The 16079-nt window shown below is 37.8% G+C and overlaps 1 protein-coding gene across 1 annotated transcript; it reads right to left on the reverse strand.

The window, feature by feature from the left end:
- Positions 1-1613: 1613 nt before the first annotated feature.
- On the reverse strand, positions 1614-3216 carry LOC142340644 (uncharacterized). Its single transcript, XM_075391335.1, has 3 exons — positions 2822-3216; positions 2456-2627; positions 1614-1745 (listed from the first exon to the last, which is right to left on the reverse strand). The coding sequence occupies exons 1-3, from the start codon at positions 3214-3216 to the stop codon at positions 1614-1616; spliced, it is 699 nt and encodes a 232-aa protein (XP_075247450.1).
- Positions 3217-16079: the final 12863 nt, after the last annotated feature.

Below are 16079 nucleotides of genomic sequence, written 5' to 3' on the forward strand. Positions count from 1 at the left end.
TGATAAAAAGAGTGCTTTGTACAAATTGCACTTGAGGTGCACGCTGAGCTGCTTGCTCTTCCAGAGATTTTGGAAGTTAGCAAACCGTTGTCTACCTTCTGCAAGTTTGCAATTGACTTCCTGCAGGTCTCCATGCTTGAGGCTGACATATGATCCGAGATACTTGAACGCTTCTATGTTTTCAAACTCGTTTCCGAGAACATCTTGTACTTTGCAGGAAAACACGCGTGTGGCAACTGCTTTAGGTTTGCCACAGTATCTCGATTGGTGAACTTTTCGGCCATTGACTGTTTTGAACTTTCTTTCACACTTGTCACAGGTAAGGCTCGCCTCTAGTTGCTCGAACTTTGACTTGTCGACGACATTCTTTGACAAACCGGCTTTGCAGAATCTTGTTTGGTGCACTTTGCGTCCGGTAACTGTACTGAATTGCCGCTGACAATTCTGACATCTTCTCGTCTCCTGCACTCCCAGAATATCCAACTTGTATTGCGCCAGATCCATTTTCAAAGCCTCTAAAGATCCGGCTTGGGTCAGTGTTCTGACGTTTAAAGTGGCAATTCTGAGTTGGTTCCTCGGGAGATTCTTAGCACCCCTTACCCGGGACTCGGGGCCTTGGTTGAACGTACTCATTGCTTTGGTGTTTGAAGGCTGAGATACGACTAGTTGCGCCACAAACTAGAAGACCAGTGCCTCGTTAGCTCGACCATGTGAGCGGAGAGCCGCAGCACATGACCTACCCCCAGGGGACACCACGTGGAGGTGAGGTTGGATTTTGTCCCCTACTACTACTACTACTACTACTACTACTACTACTACTACTACTACTACTACTACTACTACTACTACTACTACTACTACTATTACTACTACTACTACTACTACTACTACTACTACTACTACTACTACTACTACTACTACTACTACTACTACTACTACTACTACTACTACTACTACTACTACTACTACTACTACTACTACTACTACTACTACTACTACTACTACTACTACTACTACTACTACTACTACTACTACTACTACTGCTACTACTACTACTACTACTACTACTACTACTACTGCTACTACTACTACTACTACTACTACTACTACTACTACTACTACTACTACTACTACTACTACTACTAATACTACTACTCTGACTTATATCTTTGAATTCAAGCAAAAAAGTCAATTATAGAGTTAGGTCATTTTTGAGAGTGAAGTACGTGACATATGACGAAAAACTTTATTACGCGACTGAGCAAAAAAAACATTTCACTAGGAGTGAAAAATGACGTCACGCACGCAAATAAGTTGAAATTGCATGAACGAATGAAAAAAGAGCAGGTTTCATTTTTTGACGTCATATGGTCATTTCAACTATGATGACGCCAAAAAAAACCAATAGAAGGCCAGTAATAGCCTCTCAGCTATCTCGGCTATTCAACAAACAACTAATGGTGAAAGAAGATGAGTCAAACTAACAACCTCTTTTCTTCAACCACAGCTTCCATTGAAGCATCAAAAATTTAGCGCCGCCTAAGTGTCCTTGAGCCTCGAATGCAGAAAATGGAAAAATCTCCTTGAGATTTTTCCTGATTTCTTATTTTAGATTATATGATGCCAGCGCTATTGTCATCTTTTCTCGCAGAGAAACTCGCAGCCAATTGTTTCAGCGCTTTTGAAGCTGATGGGCCATAGGCCAGTCCAACAGTGCATGCGAAGAGAAAATGAAAAAATGTTGCCTTCTCAGCATCAATTACTCATTGTTCATATTTGTACTATATGAAGGACTCATGAAACTTTTAGGACTGGCTGCTGCTTCCAGGGCAACTTTTTGCTAGCGCGTTGAAAATTTTTAAATCAAAATTTATTTTGTTGAACCTTGAGTCCCAAATTCCGGGATTGGCCTTGCTATCCGATCTTGCAACCACAGTGTCAAAACAACGCTTACACTTCGAGCACACTTTTGTTTTGTTGGTAGGTTCCGGTGGTCGATTGTGACTAGTCTCGAATGTCAAATGTTTCAAAGGGAACTTATCTCTTTTCAGGGTTACAAACCAGCCTGCTTTTTCTTCGTTCCTCCGAGCACCTCCGTGGCAATGGATAAAGTCGAGACTTTGTCTATCTTCCTGAGGAATCCATTTTGTCCTTTGTAACAACCTGTTATAATCACGACCTGTTTTGCGGTGCTGATGTTGAGTCCATTGGTTGTTAAAACGATACTCCTATGTTTTTGGTATTGCTAACATTAATCAGAAGACCAACCTTCTGAGCAGTTTCTTCAATCCTATGTAGGATCTCCTCAACATCCGGATCGCAATTTCCCACAAGGGCAGATCATCAGGAAAGTCAAGGTCTGCAACATTTTGGTCAATGTCTATTCCACCAGGCACCGAGTTTGCCAATGCGTAATTAATGACAAGTCCGATCAAGAATGGAGACCATACGTTACCTCGACGAACTCCAGCTCTGACGTCAAAGGCATCCCAACCACTCCATTAGATTTGACTCGACAGTTGAGGCCGTCATAGCTACTTTTGATAACATTCACAATTTTTACGTGTAGTCCACAATGCCTCAGTATTTCGTACAAGCGGTCTCTCTCAACTGAATCGAAAGCCGCTCTAAAGTCAATAAAGCAGAGACTAAGATCAACTTGGTACATCGATGCTTTTTCATTGATCTGTCTCAGCGCAAATGCTGGTTGGTACAACCTCTGCTCTTCCAGAATACACGCTGCTCTTCCGTCAATACCTTATCAAGAGCTTCCTTGCATCTGTTTAAAGTTACTGCAGCAATTCTTTTCCCCGGCACTGACAGTAGAGAGATGCCACAATAATTGCTACAGTCTGTTCGTTTTCCTTTATTTTTGTACAGTGGTACAACCTGCGCAAATTTCCAGTCCTCTGGTAGATGTTCTGATTTCCACGAATTGTCTATTATATTCCAGAGCACTTGCGCAAGGCCGTCATGAGCTTTTAATATTTCAGCTAAGATTTCATCTGGTCCACTAGTTTTACCATTTTTCAAGTTTCGTACAACATCAATAACTTCATTCAAACGAATGGGACCAAGATCCATCCCAAGGTCTTTTGCGGCTTCAAAAATTGGTGATGGACAAGTTCTGATTCTATTTGACGGATTCAAGAGTTGTTTGAAGTTTTTCGTCCACCTTTCCTCTTTCTTTCCTAGCACTTGGCCATCCTTAGACATGAGCTTTAATGTTTCTGGACACCAATTTCTGCAAACAAGATTTTTTCGCCAAACATATTTTTTGATGCTACCTTACCAGCAAGTTCTTGAATCAGAGTACCCTTTTCATTGAGGCATTTTTTTTATTACTACTCCTACTACTACTACTACTACTACTACTACTACTACTACTACTACTACTACTACTACTACTACTACTACTACTACTACTACTACTACTACTACTACTACTACTACTACTACTACTACTACTGCTACTACTACTACTACTACTACTACTACTACTACTACTACTACTACTACTACTATTACTACTACTACTATTACTACTACTTGATAGCAAGGCCAAATGAAAATAAAATTCCACTATCTCAGGCCACTTGAAAAAAATTTTTTTGTCAAAAATCCGTTTTACAATTGGTAGTAAACTCGGTAGTAGTAACTTTCAAATGGCTTTTGAGATTAATTTTTGTCAAGTGGCATTGAGATATTTTTTCTGCAAAAATTAGTCAAATTTTTGCAATTTTTTGACATTCTCTCCAAAAGAAAATTTTTTGTATTTTTAGCTTCTCTGAGGCCATTCATTATATTTTTGAGTTAAAAATGGTTATATTTCTACGAATAGTTTTGTTGCATTTTTTCTGCCTCCAGTGTTAAATCAACCACAATTAGACGGACGGTTAGAGCTGTAGAGTAAAAGGAATGTCATTATTTGTCATTCTAGATGAGTATATGGATGTGCTTTGGAATCAGATACACATTTTTTAGTCAAAAGTGCTAACTATTCAAGTAACGAATTTGTTGCATAACTGCTGCCTCTAGTGTATAAAAAATTATAGTGACAAACGAATACGGCTTATTGCTCAAAGGCCTTGACGACCTAGATTTAAATTGTTTAGAAAAAAACAAAATTCACAATTAGCAATTTGCTGCATATTTGCTGCATTCGCGCCACAAAATCTTTGTCTAAACCAGATCTTTCATTCGGGCCGCAAACTCCGCATCTAAATAAGACCAGTCAATTCGAGGTTTGACGAAAACTTACTCGAGTTCTTTGATTAAATAAGTAAATGCAATAGGAGCTGGCGAGAGTCGGGGATTGAAACCGCGACCTCCTGCGCCCTAACTGAGAGTCATACCACTAGACCACTGTCCCGGTTGACATGTCTTGTGGTTATTGTTATTATAAGAAGACGTATTGTTATTAAGTTTGCTCTTAGACACATTAATAAAGCTTGAAACGACAATGGCGCAGTATTTTATTTATTTACAAGTTTGAATTAAGATTCAGTTTGGAGTGTTGGTGCGGGAAGTGTTGTTCCCACTGCTGTGCGTCTTCAAAGAAGACGGGTAGCTGTGGAATGACGACCCCCTCAACTACATTCGGGTCAAGAAACCAATCAAGCAGCAGTTGGAGCTTGTCATTCTCTCTATCATCGGATATGTCCGACAGAACAAATCACAGGAGTTCTAGAAGGAGATACTTGCGATAGTGGACTCTCTGACAGAGTTAAAAACAACAATATTGAACACGTTAATTTAAGTGTATTGTGCATTTTACCGCCGTTTCTTAATCAGAACTGTCGCAGCGATTAAGCAGAGGTGATCTTTTTCATTTATAAACCTCCCGAACGTTATTCAGCCAATATTTACGGATCATGTACCATTAGATTCTAAAACACTATGTAATTATATGGCGGGTGCGTCTCTGTGGTGCAAATAATATGCCCCAACGGGGGGAGGGGGCACAAACGAAAAAGAAACAAAAACATTCACTTTTTCAACTATCCAAGTTAGATGCGGATTTTGTCTCTAAGACCAATAATTGGACCATTCGGTCTAATCGCACTTCTTGATACAACCGCCATTTCTGGCGTATTCAATTTATGGGAATGACTTATATGATTTTGTAATTACGTTAAATCCAACTTTACAATAAAAAATTTATGCACATTTCAAAATGCTTTTTTGATAGTGTGACTTATGAAATTCACAAAAATTTTCCGCCAGATTTTAAAAACAAACACATAGTAGTATCATGACAAATTTCAATAAAATAAAATAATTTTTAGCGAAGGGTGCTGAGAAACATTTTTTTTATATCTATTGAAATGATAGAAATTAAAAATATTTAAAATGATAGAAATTTATAATGTTTTAATGCAGAATTTAAAAGTTTTTTTTGATGGTCTCACTTCTGAATTTCACAATTCTTTTTGCGCCAGATTTTAGAGAAAAGCACGTAATAATATTATGACTAGTCTCAACGAAATAGAATAATTTTTAGAGAAGGGAGCTGAGAAACCCTTTTTTTATATCTTTTAAAATGATAGAAATTAAAAATATTTAAAATGATAGAAATTTATAATAATTTAATGCACAATTTAAAAGTTTTTTGATGGTCTCACTTCTGAAATTCACAATTCTTTTTCCGCCAGATTTCAGAGAAAAGCACGTAATGATATCATGGCTAGTCCCAACGAAATAGAATAATTTTTAGAGAAGGGAGCTGAGAAATTTTTTTATACATTTAGATTTAAAATCATAGAAATAAGATATTAGATTAACATATTAGTAGAAATAATATCTTTTTAGAAGTTATATTCTAACAAAAGGGTCTTACCAAGCATGATTAGAAACAAGAAAAGGACTCCCGAGCTGGCATTTTGAAAATTAACTGAATTCAAGAGACAAATTGTAAATCTGCGGCAGGAATGTCACACCGGCTGGTTCGTTGGTATCCGTTGAGGTAGTTTGCTCAAATGTATTGTCCCATTTATGACAAGTGTAGCATACACGAACGAATATTTATCACTGAGTGTATTAGTAAGTCCCCTAATGCTTCTATATGGTATTTCCTCTAATGTTTGAATATGAGTTTAGAAGTCAGCAGCAAATTCTGTTTGAACATTCTAGCACATGCTCATTTAGTGCGTAGTGCATGGTTAGTCAGTGCAAAGAAACAAAGAATGTGTTCACTTTTCATTCAAACAAGAAAGACTCGGTCGGACTGAGTCTTAATTTAATCGGATTAAATTAAGACTCAATTGCATAGTTATTGCCGTATATAGTAGATTTCACTTCAATTACAGTAGAACACATTCAGCGAAACCTTTCGATATCTGATTCATTGAAATTGAATTGAATCAAACATTAAATATTGAATCAACTGCAAAACATCTAATTCATGATGTTCAAGTAGTCAAAACAACAAAACAATTCGATAGCAAAGTTATTTGGCGTTTCTTTAGTTCACTTCATTCATATTTGCATAAACATGAACCGCGCTCAATCAGCGTTATGCAATACAGCAACATTCTTTTTGCCGAGTGGTATTTTGTACGTAACAATGGTAGTTTGAAATTTTCAGTTAAAATAATAATAATTTCCATGTTATTCAGTAATTCTTAAAACTCTCATTTTTTTTCACTTCCCACAATGTCACGTTGTCTTAATGGGAACAAGTATTTTGATCTATTCTGTTTTGACCAACCCCCCTCCCCAAGCCTTGTTGGTTTATATCTCTAACACCCCCGGGCGCACGTTTGGCATATATCTACCTCAGAAAACTGGCAGTCAAATATCGGTGGTTCAGATGTAGAATTGTCGCCTGCCACGCGATCGATCCGCGTTCGATTGCTATAGGGGATCTTTTGGCCCCCACGTTAGTATGTCAACAAGCCTCTTTCTAAAATTTTACATGTGCTTTTAAAATAATTGGAGATATAACTTGTTGGACACCTAACTAGTTACACAACCAGCTTCTTCTCTAATTTATTTTATATAGTATTTATAAATTAGAAGTCAGTCAATAATTATAATTCAATGGCAACCAAAATTTGAATATGCGACAGAAATAATGGCAATGTTTGCTTAGTAACCAGTCGATTTATTTCCCCAAAACCCACACCTCCTTCGCTGAGCGTTGGAAAACAAGAGCTTTGTACAAAATTTACACGCAGTTGAATTGAGTTGTATAGTCGAACTTGATGATAAAAAGAGCTCTACCTGTCGTTTTTTAACTCCAACTTAGAGTTTTACAATCCCCGTTACTAATTATATGTTGTTATAACCACGATACTATGTAACGAGTAACAGGTTACTAAGCTCACTAAGCAACTTTCTATAATCAAATAGATTAGATCCTGACATGACGAACTACGGGTAGCTCAGTCGGTAGAGCATGAGACTTTTAAACCCAGGGTTGCGAGTTCGAGCCTCATGTTGGGCGTACATTTTGCTCATTACATAGTTTTATATGTTAAGCGAAGAAAATTTTACACATTTTAGGTTCATACATCAAAGTTCATAAGACAAGATGTATCAAGTTAGAAAAAATTGATGCATCTGGTATATTCTCTCCACTATATATATACATCAACTTAATGAAACAACAATTTATTATATATAACAACTAATTGATTATGGTTGTTAATTTCCATGTTATTCAGTAATTCTTAAAACTCTCATTTTTTTTCACTTCCCACAATGTCACGTTGTCTTAATGGGAACAAGTATTTTGATCTATTCTGTTTTGACCAACCCCCCCTCCCCAAGCTTTGTTGGTTTATATCTCTAACACCCCCGGGCGCACGTTTGGCATATATCTACCTCAGAAAACTGGCAGTCAAATATCGGTGGTTCAGATGTAGAATTGTCGCCTGCCACGCGATCGATCCGCGTTCGATTGCTATAGGGGATCTTTTGGCCCCCACATTAGTATGTCAACAAGCCTCTTTCTAAAATTTTACATGTGCTTTTAAAATATTTGGAGATATAACTTGTTGGACACCTAACTAGTTACACAACCACCTTCTTCTCTAATTTATTTTATATAGTATTTATAAATTAGAAGTCAGTCAATAATTATAATTCAATGGCAACCAAAATTTGAATATGCGACAGAAATAATGGCAATGTTTGCTTAGTAACCAGTCGATTTATTTCCCCAAAACCCACACCTCCTTTGCTGAGCGTTGGAAAACAAGAGCTTTGTACAAAATTTACACGCAGTTGAATTGAGTTGTATAGTCGAACTTGATGATAAAAAGAGCTCTACCTGTCGTTTTTTAACTCCAACTTAGAGTTTTACAATCCCCGTTACTAATTATATGTTGTTATAACCACGATACTATGTAACGAGTAACAGGTTACTAAGCTCACTAAGCAACTTTCTATAATCAAATAGATTAGATCCTGATATGACGAACTACGGGTAGCTCAGTCGGTAGAGCATGAGACTTTTAAACCCAGTGTTGCGAGTTCGAGCCTCATGTTGGGCGTACATTTTGCTCATTACATAGTTTTATATGTTAAGCGAAGAAAATTTTACACATTTTAGGTTCATACATCAAAGTTCATAAGACAAGATGAATCAAGTTAGAAAAAATTGATGCATCTGGTATATTCTCTCCACTATATATATACATCAACTTAATGAAACAACAATTTATTATATATAACAACTAATTGATTATGGTTGTTAATCTTTTAATCCTAGCATAATGAATCTTTTAATCTTACATAAAGAATTTGTAATAATGGAATCTTGATTCCCTGATATTAGTCCTTTTGCATCGTTAAATTTAACATTTGACAAATCTGATAGAAAAATTGACGTCAACCTTGCTGATAATCAGTACTGTGCAATAATGACAAGCCATTTCTCAGAATTTGTTTTTGAGCCCCGAAATGAAGTTAAGCGGATACATTGCTACGGCCAAAACTTTACATAGGAGTACCTTATTCAAACTGATTGGCATATATCTACCTCAGAAAACGAAAATTGCTCTATTGGACTAAACATTTGAGAAAATGGCCAATTTTGAAAAATCAAAAAAATTATTACTACCGAAAAAATTTGATTTCATTTGAAAATCAGAAATTGTAAAATGGAGATTTCACCAAAATTTTTTTTTCTTTGAGGCCAAAATAATCATATTACTACTTTTCCAAAAAAGTTCGGGAATCAGATTTTTTTTTGCTCAATGGGCCCAAAAAGTTCCCTTTTTTCCTTTCCGGGTAAAAAATTTTATTTTGGCCTCTAGAAAAAATTTTATGGCGATGTCCATTTTAAAAGCCATTTTACATGTAAGTAATTTCCCAAATGGCCTGAGATTAATTTTTTTTCTTACTGCAAAATGGCCTTGCGCTCAATACTACTACTACTACTACTACTACTACTACTACTACTACTACTACTACTACTACTACTACTACTACTACTACTACTACTATTACTACTACTACTGTTTCAACACTTTAATTCCAAATATGAAATAAAGGCACGGTTGGCAATAAATACAAACAAATCAAGAAGAGTTATTTGTTTGGTTATTCTGTGAAGTGCTGTACGACGAAATTGTTGAAGGCATTCTTTGACCCGGTTGCTGCTTTCTCCTGCAATCTGGTGAATGATACTTTGTTTCGTACACAGTCTCCTTCGATTTGACTCACCCACGTTTTCCGTTGCCCCCCAGGAGCGCGTCTAGCATGGACGTATTGATCGGGCGGGTCCCAATCGAAGGCACTGCGGGCTAATCTTCCTGGTTCCATTCTCTGGATGTGTCCGTACCATTTTATCCGTTTGAGCATGATCATCGTGTATAGTTGGGGCATTCGTGATCTTGACATAATTTCTTCGTTCGTTGCTTTCTCCAGATATGACACACGTAGAATTCTCCGAAGACAACCACAGTGGAAACTCTCAAGTTTTCTCTCCATTAATTTCGAAAGAGTCCAAGTCTCTGAGCTGTACAGCACGGCTGATAAAACGAGTGCTTTGTACAAATTGCACTTGAGGTGCACGCTGAGCTGCTTGCTCTTCCAGAGATTTTGGAAGTTAGCAAACCGTTGTCTACCTTCTGCAAGTTTGCAATTGACTTCCTGCAGGTCTCCATGCTTGAGGCTGACATATGATCCGAGATACTTGAACGCTTCTATGTTTTCAAACTCGTTTCCGAGAACATCTTGTACTTTGCAGGAAAACACGCGTGTGGCAGCTGCTTTAGGTTTGCCACAGTATCTCGATTGGTGAACTTTTCGGCCATTGACTGTTTTGAACTTTCTTTCACACTTGTCACAGGTAAGGCTCGCCTCTAGTTGCTCGAACTTTGACTTGTCGACGACATTCTTTGACAAACCGGCTTTGCAGAATCTTGTTTGGTGCACTTTGCGTCCGGTAACTGTACTGAATTGCCGCTGACAATTCTGACATCTTAAAGACTCTTGGTCAGCCACCACTGACCGACTCTGATTTTCTAGTGACTCTGAATCTGCTACCGCAGATTGTTGTTGTGAAGCTACCAACGCTGGCTTAGCCACCGCTAAGCTTTTCAATCTTAGCTTCCGGCCATCTTGTGTTTCGAACCAGCCCGCTTTATTTTTCGTTCCCAGCAGCACCTCCGTGCTGATGGTTAGTCGTGACTGGCTAGATGTCTCTGCCAGGAGTCCTAGTTTGCCTTTATGTGTTCCAGTGAGTATCTCCACGTTCTGTTGGATACTAGGCACTGCAACAACATTTGGGCTGTCGCATTTTACGCCCATATTCTTTGTTTTGGCCACATTAATCTTCAGACCAGCGGCTTCCGCAAGGGCCTCGATTCGATGTAGGTTTTCTTGCACCTCACTGTCTGAGACCCCCACGAGAGCAACATCATCAGCAAAATCTAAGTCAGCCACCAATCTCCCAATGTCTAATCCTCCATGCACCGAGTTAGCCAAAATGTAGTTGATGACAAGGCCGAATAGGATTGGGGACCACACATCACCCTGCCTAACGCCCGTTCTGACATCAAATAAGCGTCCTTTCTCACCTTCGGCTTTGACTCGACATTTGAATCCATCATAGCTGTTTCGTATGATGTTTATCACTTTTTGCGGAAGACCATAGTGTTTCATTATCTGGTACATCTGCTCACGATCGACAGAATCGAATGCCGCTCGAAAGTCTATGAAACAAAAGCTAATATCCAATTGAAACGCCATTGATTTCTCTATTATTTGACGCAGGGCAAAGAGTTGATCGGCGCATCCTCTGCTTTTCCTGAAGCCGCACTGCTCTTCCCTTAAGACGCGATCCACTGAATCTTTGCATCGATTGAGAATAACGGAAGCGAACACTTTGCCTGGTACTGATAATAGAGAGATCCCTCGGTGGTTCGAACACTCTGACCTCTTTCCTTTACTCTTGTATAATGGGACAATTTCTGCTACCTTCCAGTCATCGGGCAGAACTTCCGTCGACCAACACTTATCTATGATGTCCCAGAGCCACTCGACAATACCCTTGTGTGCTTTCAACATCTCACAGGAAATGTTATCGGGTCCACTTGCCTTGCCATTCTTCAACCTGCGGACAGCTTCAAGCACTTCTTCAAATCGAATTGGGCTCAGGTCAATCGACAAGCTTTCAGCTGCTTCTTCGGGATCCAATCTCGTACTGCAACTGGATGTTGAGGGATTCAGGAGTTGACTAAAATGTTCCGTCCAGCGTTCAAGTCGTTCCTCTTTCGTCCGTAAGTTGACGCCAGTGCTTGAAACTAATTTGGTCAACTGGGGACTCCAGTTTCGGCAAATCTGCTGTGATGCCCCAAAAACCTCCTTACTACTACTACTACTACTACTACTACTACTACTACTACTACTACTACTACTACTACTATTACTAATACTACTACTACTACTACTACTACTACTACTACTACTACTACTACTACTACTACTACTACTACTACTACTACTACTACTACTACTACTACTACTACTACTACTACTACTACTACTACTACTACTACTACTACTATTAATACTACTACTCTGTTTTATATCTTTGAATTCAAGCAAAAAAGTCAATTATAGAGTTAGGTCATTTTTGAGAGTGAAGTACGTGACATATGACGAAAAACTTTATTACGCGATTGAGCAAAAAAAACATTTCACCAGGAATGAAAATAGACGTCACGCACGCAGATAAGTTGAAATTGCATGAACGAATGAAAAAAAGAGCAGATCTGATTTTTTGACGTCATATGGTCATTTCAACTATGATGACGCCGAAAAAAACCAATAGAAGGCCAGTAATAGCCTCTCAGCTATCTCGGTTATTCAACAAACAACTAATGGTGAAAGAAGATGAGTCAAACTAACAACCTCTTTTCTTCAACCACAGCTTCCAATGAAGCATCAAAAATTTAGCGCCGCCTAAGTGTCCTTGAGTCTCAAATGCAGAAAATGGAAAAATCTCCTTGAGATTTTTCCTGATTTCTTATTTTAGATAATATGATGTCAGCGCTATTGTCATCTTTTCTCGCAGAGAAACTCGCAGCCAATTGTTTCAGCACTTTTGAAGCTGATGAGCCATAGGCCAGTCCACCAGTGCATGCAAAGAGAAGTTGAAAAAATGTTGCCTTCTCAGCATCAATTTCTCATTGTTCATATTTGTACTATATGAAGGACTCATGAAACTTTTAGGACTGGCTGCTGCTTCCAGGTCAACTTTTTGCTAGCGCGTTGAAATTTTTCAAATCAAAATTTTTTCTGTTGAACCTTTAGTCCCAATGTCCGGGGTTGGCCTTGCTATCAGAGCTTGCATCATCATCAGTTGCCGTTGATTTAATTGCAAACATTTCTACTTGCAATGGCTGTAGATAACAGCCATCACTTAGCAAATTCGCACAGGAATCGCGAAGTTCATCATGTTTTTTTGGGTGTATCCTCCTTTCGGACGTTGAATGGTACGAGCCACAGTGAATTTTTTTTTCATGCGCAAAGTGATGGCAACTTTTCTGGGTTTCAATAATAGTGCAGAGTAATACCATTACGAATCTTAATTTTTTTAAGGTCAAAGTGATATCGTTTTAATGGCGTAGCGTTCAACCAGCTTGATGCTTCCTTTTCACTAGCTGATTCAATTGAGCGAATTTCCTTTTTACTCAATTCACACTTAAAACTTGTCTTTTTTGATTTGATTTTAAATTTTTTCTCCTTTTTTGTTTCCTTTATGATTTTTTTTAGTTCGGAGCATGGCAGAGACATGGTAAAGTCACCTGACAGATGGATTCATGTTTTTCAGTATTCTTGTAAATGATCTTCGGTTCTAAGGATATTGAGACCATGCTCCTTTATTGGCAACGAAAAGATATTTCTGTATTTTTGATTGTAGGCGGGATTCTTTCAACAATTAGCAAATAGCTCGCCGCCGATTTATTTCTCACAATAGTGTAAAAACTCTTCAGTATTAGGTTTTTTACGGGCTATAATAGTCAATTTATGCTGAACCGATGAAATGAATGATTTATAAACATTTTAATGTAAAACAAAGGCATAAACGCCCAGTTTTTTCAGCAACAATTTCTGTTCATTTGTGATCTCTCTAAAATATTTTTCTGCATGATCAGAAACTATTACACGACCAAGTTTATTTTTTCGACTTCATCGTGATTAAAAATCTGCTGTGCTTTTTCGAAAAGCTGTTTTTTAGTAACAAAAGGACAATTGCTAACATGGTAACTGAAAGCAGAACAATGTTTTTTCAATGAGTCAAAAAAGTTTTCAGGGCATCAAGAGATCCAACAGCGCAATCATTGTTCGCATATAACTATTGAACTGTGAAGCAATTGTCCAGAAGTTCAAGTAAGGGGGTAAAAGCATTTCCATACATTGAATTTGCAAGGGGGCTACCTTGATTTGTATATTTCTGAAAGTATATTGTTTTACAGTACGAGTGAAGTTGCTTTGCGTATTGATAGTTTAGCAATCATTTCGAATAGTTCAGTCAATGAGCATGCCCTTAAACAATGACAGAAGCCATGGCCATTCGTTGGCATCCAGACTGGAACAGCCATTGCCTGCATGCATCATCATAGCACGTTTTCTAAGCATAGAGGCATTGAGTTTTTCAAATAAGGACTGATGGCATGGTAAAATGTTTGGATATTCCTTGCCCACTAGAAAATTTGCTTTGCGTTATTCTTAATTTTTCTCATCTAGGACATTAAGTTCTTTTTTCTCCGATTTTCATTGCTACTTGAGGCGTCATCCTCCTTTCTTGTTCTTGCAAGATTGAGATGAGGCATCACCATTGCACAGTACTCTGCCACTTCCGCGTTAGATTGATTTAAAGTGGCAGACAGGATTTCGATCACGGTATCGATGAAATTAAAGCCTGTCTTCTGTCATTACAGCCTATAAAGATTGCTTTCAGTCAAACAATTTTTTTGTAGATGATCTTCATGAGCTCTTTTTGCTTTCCTTCAGACTCAGTACAGGCTTCCCTAGAATCTTGTAATATCTGGCTGTCAACAGTTGCATGACTTATAGTTGTTGTTTCTGAGGAATTCAGAGATGATTTTGTTTCGCAGCTTACGAGGCGAAAGTTTTCATGGTTTTCTTGCATCGCGCTGAATTCGCTACACTTAACGTTCTGTTATGTGGCGCATGAAAAAAGCCCACCCCCTCACCTCTGAGATTTTTTGATTATTTTAAACAGTGTGATGGCGCGGAAACTAGTGAGTGGGATATAAATCACGGAGTCTGTGAGTAGTCTGAAAACACATGGTTAATTAAGGAAAAAATATTTTCAACATGCAGTTAAGTCACCAGCAAACAAAGGGTTATCATAGAAAGAGAAATGTATACCATCTCTACAAAGTCATTAAGGAGGATATTGAGGTATGAGGGCACAATTTGAATGGTTAGATGAGCAAAACTACTATTAATTATTTATACAGAGCATAACCCCGATTTTTATTTGACTACTTACAAATCAATTATTTTTGTAGGCAGTTTATTTGGACGAAAATGAAAAGAGGATGGAGGTTGCTAATGATTGCTTTTATTCAGTTTCTCCAGATATTTGAAAAATCATTCGCAATTGTGTCGTGCTTTATAAAACCATCAATTACAGTAATAGTGTGTCATTGGTTAGGTCGATACTGTTGGAGGGTTCTGGTCAGGTCCTCAAGGCAGCAGCTTCGAAAAAATGCATTGTCGCCTTTGTCTGCTTAGGGTCCAGGTACTTCCTACAGAATGTTCCGTTGACCAATCTCAATGAAGAGCCTGGAAAAATTTTGGCTTCGAGCTAGTCATTCAACTAAGAAGCATTATGGTAGTACATGGAGAACAGATGATTATATGGATTTGTTAGGTGTTTATTTATAAAACAATTTAAAACTTTTATATGGAAAAAACAACCTGGTGATGTTGATGCCTGACAGCTGTCGAGGGGTGTGTTCTAAATCGAGTGCACTCAGTGGATGGCTAAACAAGATCTGAAGAACTAACTTTAAAAATAGCAAACGCTGTATAAAATTCATCACATTACTTAAGGGTAGAAATGTGTACACCTGGAGCAATTTTCTGGAACAATGGCCCAAAGCTCTCCAATAATGCGCGCGGATGAAAATTTATTGGCAATTTTTCCTGTACATTTTTTTCCATCTTTGTTTTTATGCTCAAACTCCATGGATGAAAATTGTTCAGAAAATTTTTTTGACTCAAAATGGTTTCAAATTTTGATTTTTATTTTTAAAATTCTTGTAAAGAAACTGAAAACAGATAAACTGCAATAGAAAAGAACATTGAGAAAAAACAAAAAATTAATGAAACAAACATCTAATAAAACTTAAAGGCAGACAATCTGCGAGCCACTGCTAACCTTTTCAAAAGGACCAATTGTTTCACTCTACTTCTGTAACGAAGTTCAATATTGTAAAAAGGCATGAAGACAATCCATTTCATGAGTTTTCCATGAGATAAGAAAATTTTACCCAGAACTTTCAGAGCTCTTTTTTTCTCCTTGTCCAACTGGGTTAGAGTTGGTCAGTTTTCCCCTATTAAATCCGATAATGTCACAAGAGGCTCCG

Source organism: Convolutriloba macropyga, chromosome 6 (genome assembly GCF_964194025.1).
Source record: "Convolutriloba macropyga chromosome 6, txConMacr16.3, whole genome shotgun sequence".
NCBI lineage: Eukaryota > Metazoa > Xenacoelomorpha > Acoela > Convolutidae > Convolutriloba > Convolutriloba macropyga.

Coding starts and splice junctions, on each gene's coding strand:
- LOC142340644 (XM_075391335.1), bottom strand. CDS start 3,216: ATGTCTAAGGATGGCCAAGTGCTAGGAAAGAAAGAGGAAAGGTGGACG. Junction 2,628..2,821: donor TATTGTGGCATCTCTCTACT/GTCAGTGCCGGG, acceptor TATTGACTTTAG/AGCGGCTTTCGATTCAGTTG. Junction 1,746..2,455: donor CAGAGCTGGAGTTCGTCGAG/GTAACGTATGGT, acceptor GATGCTGAGAAG/GCAACATTTTTTCATTTTCT.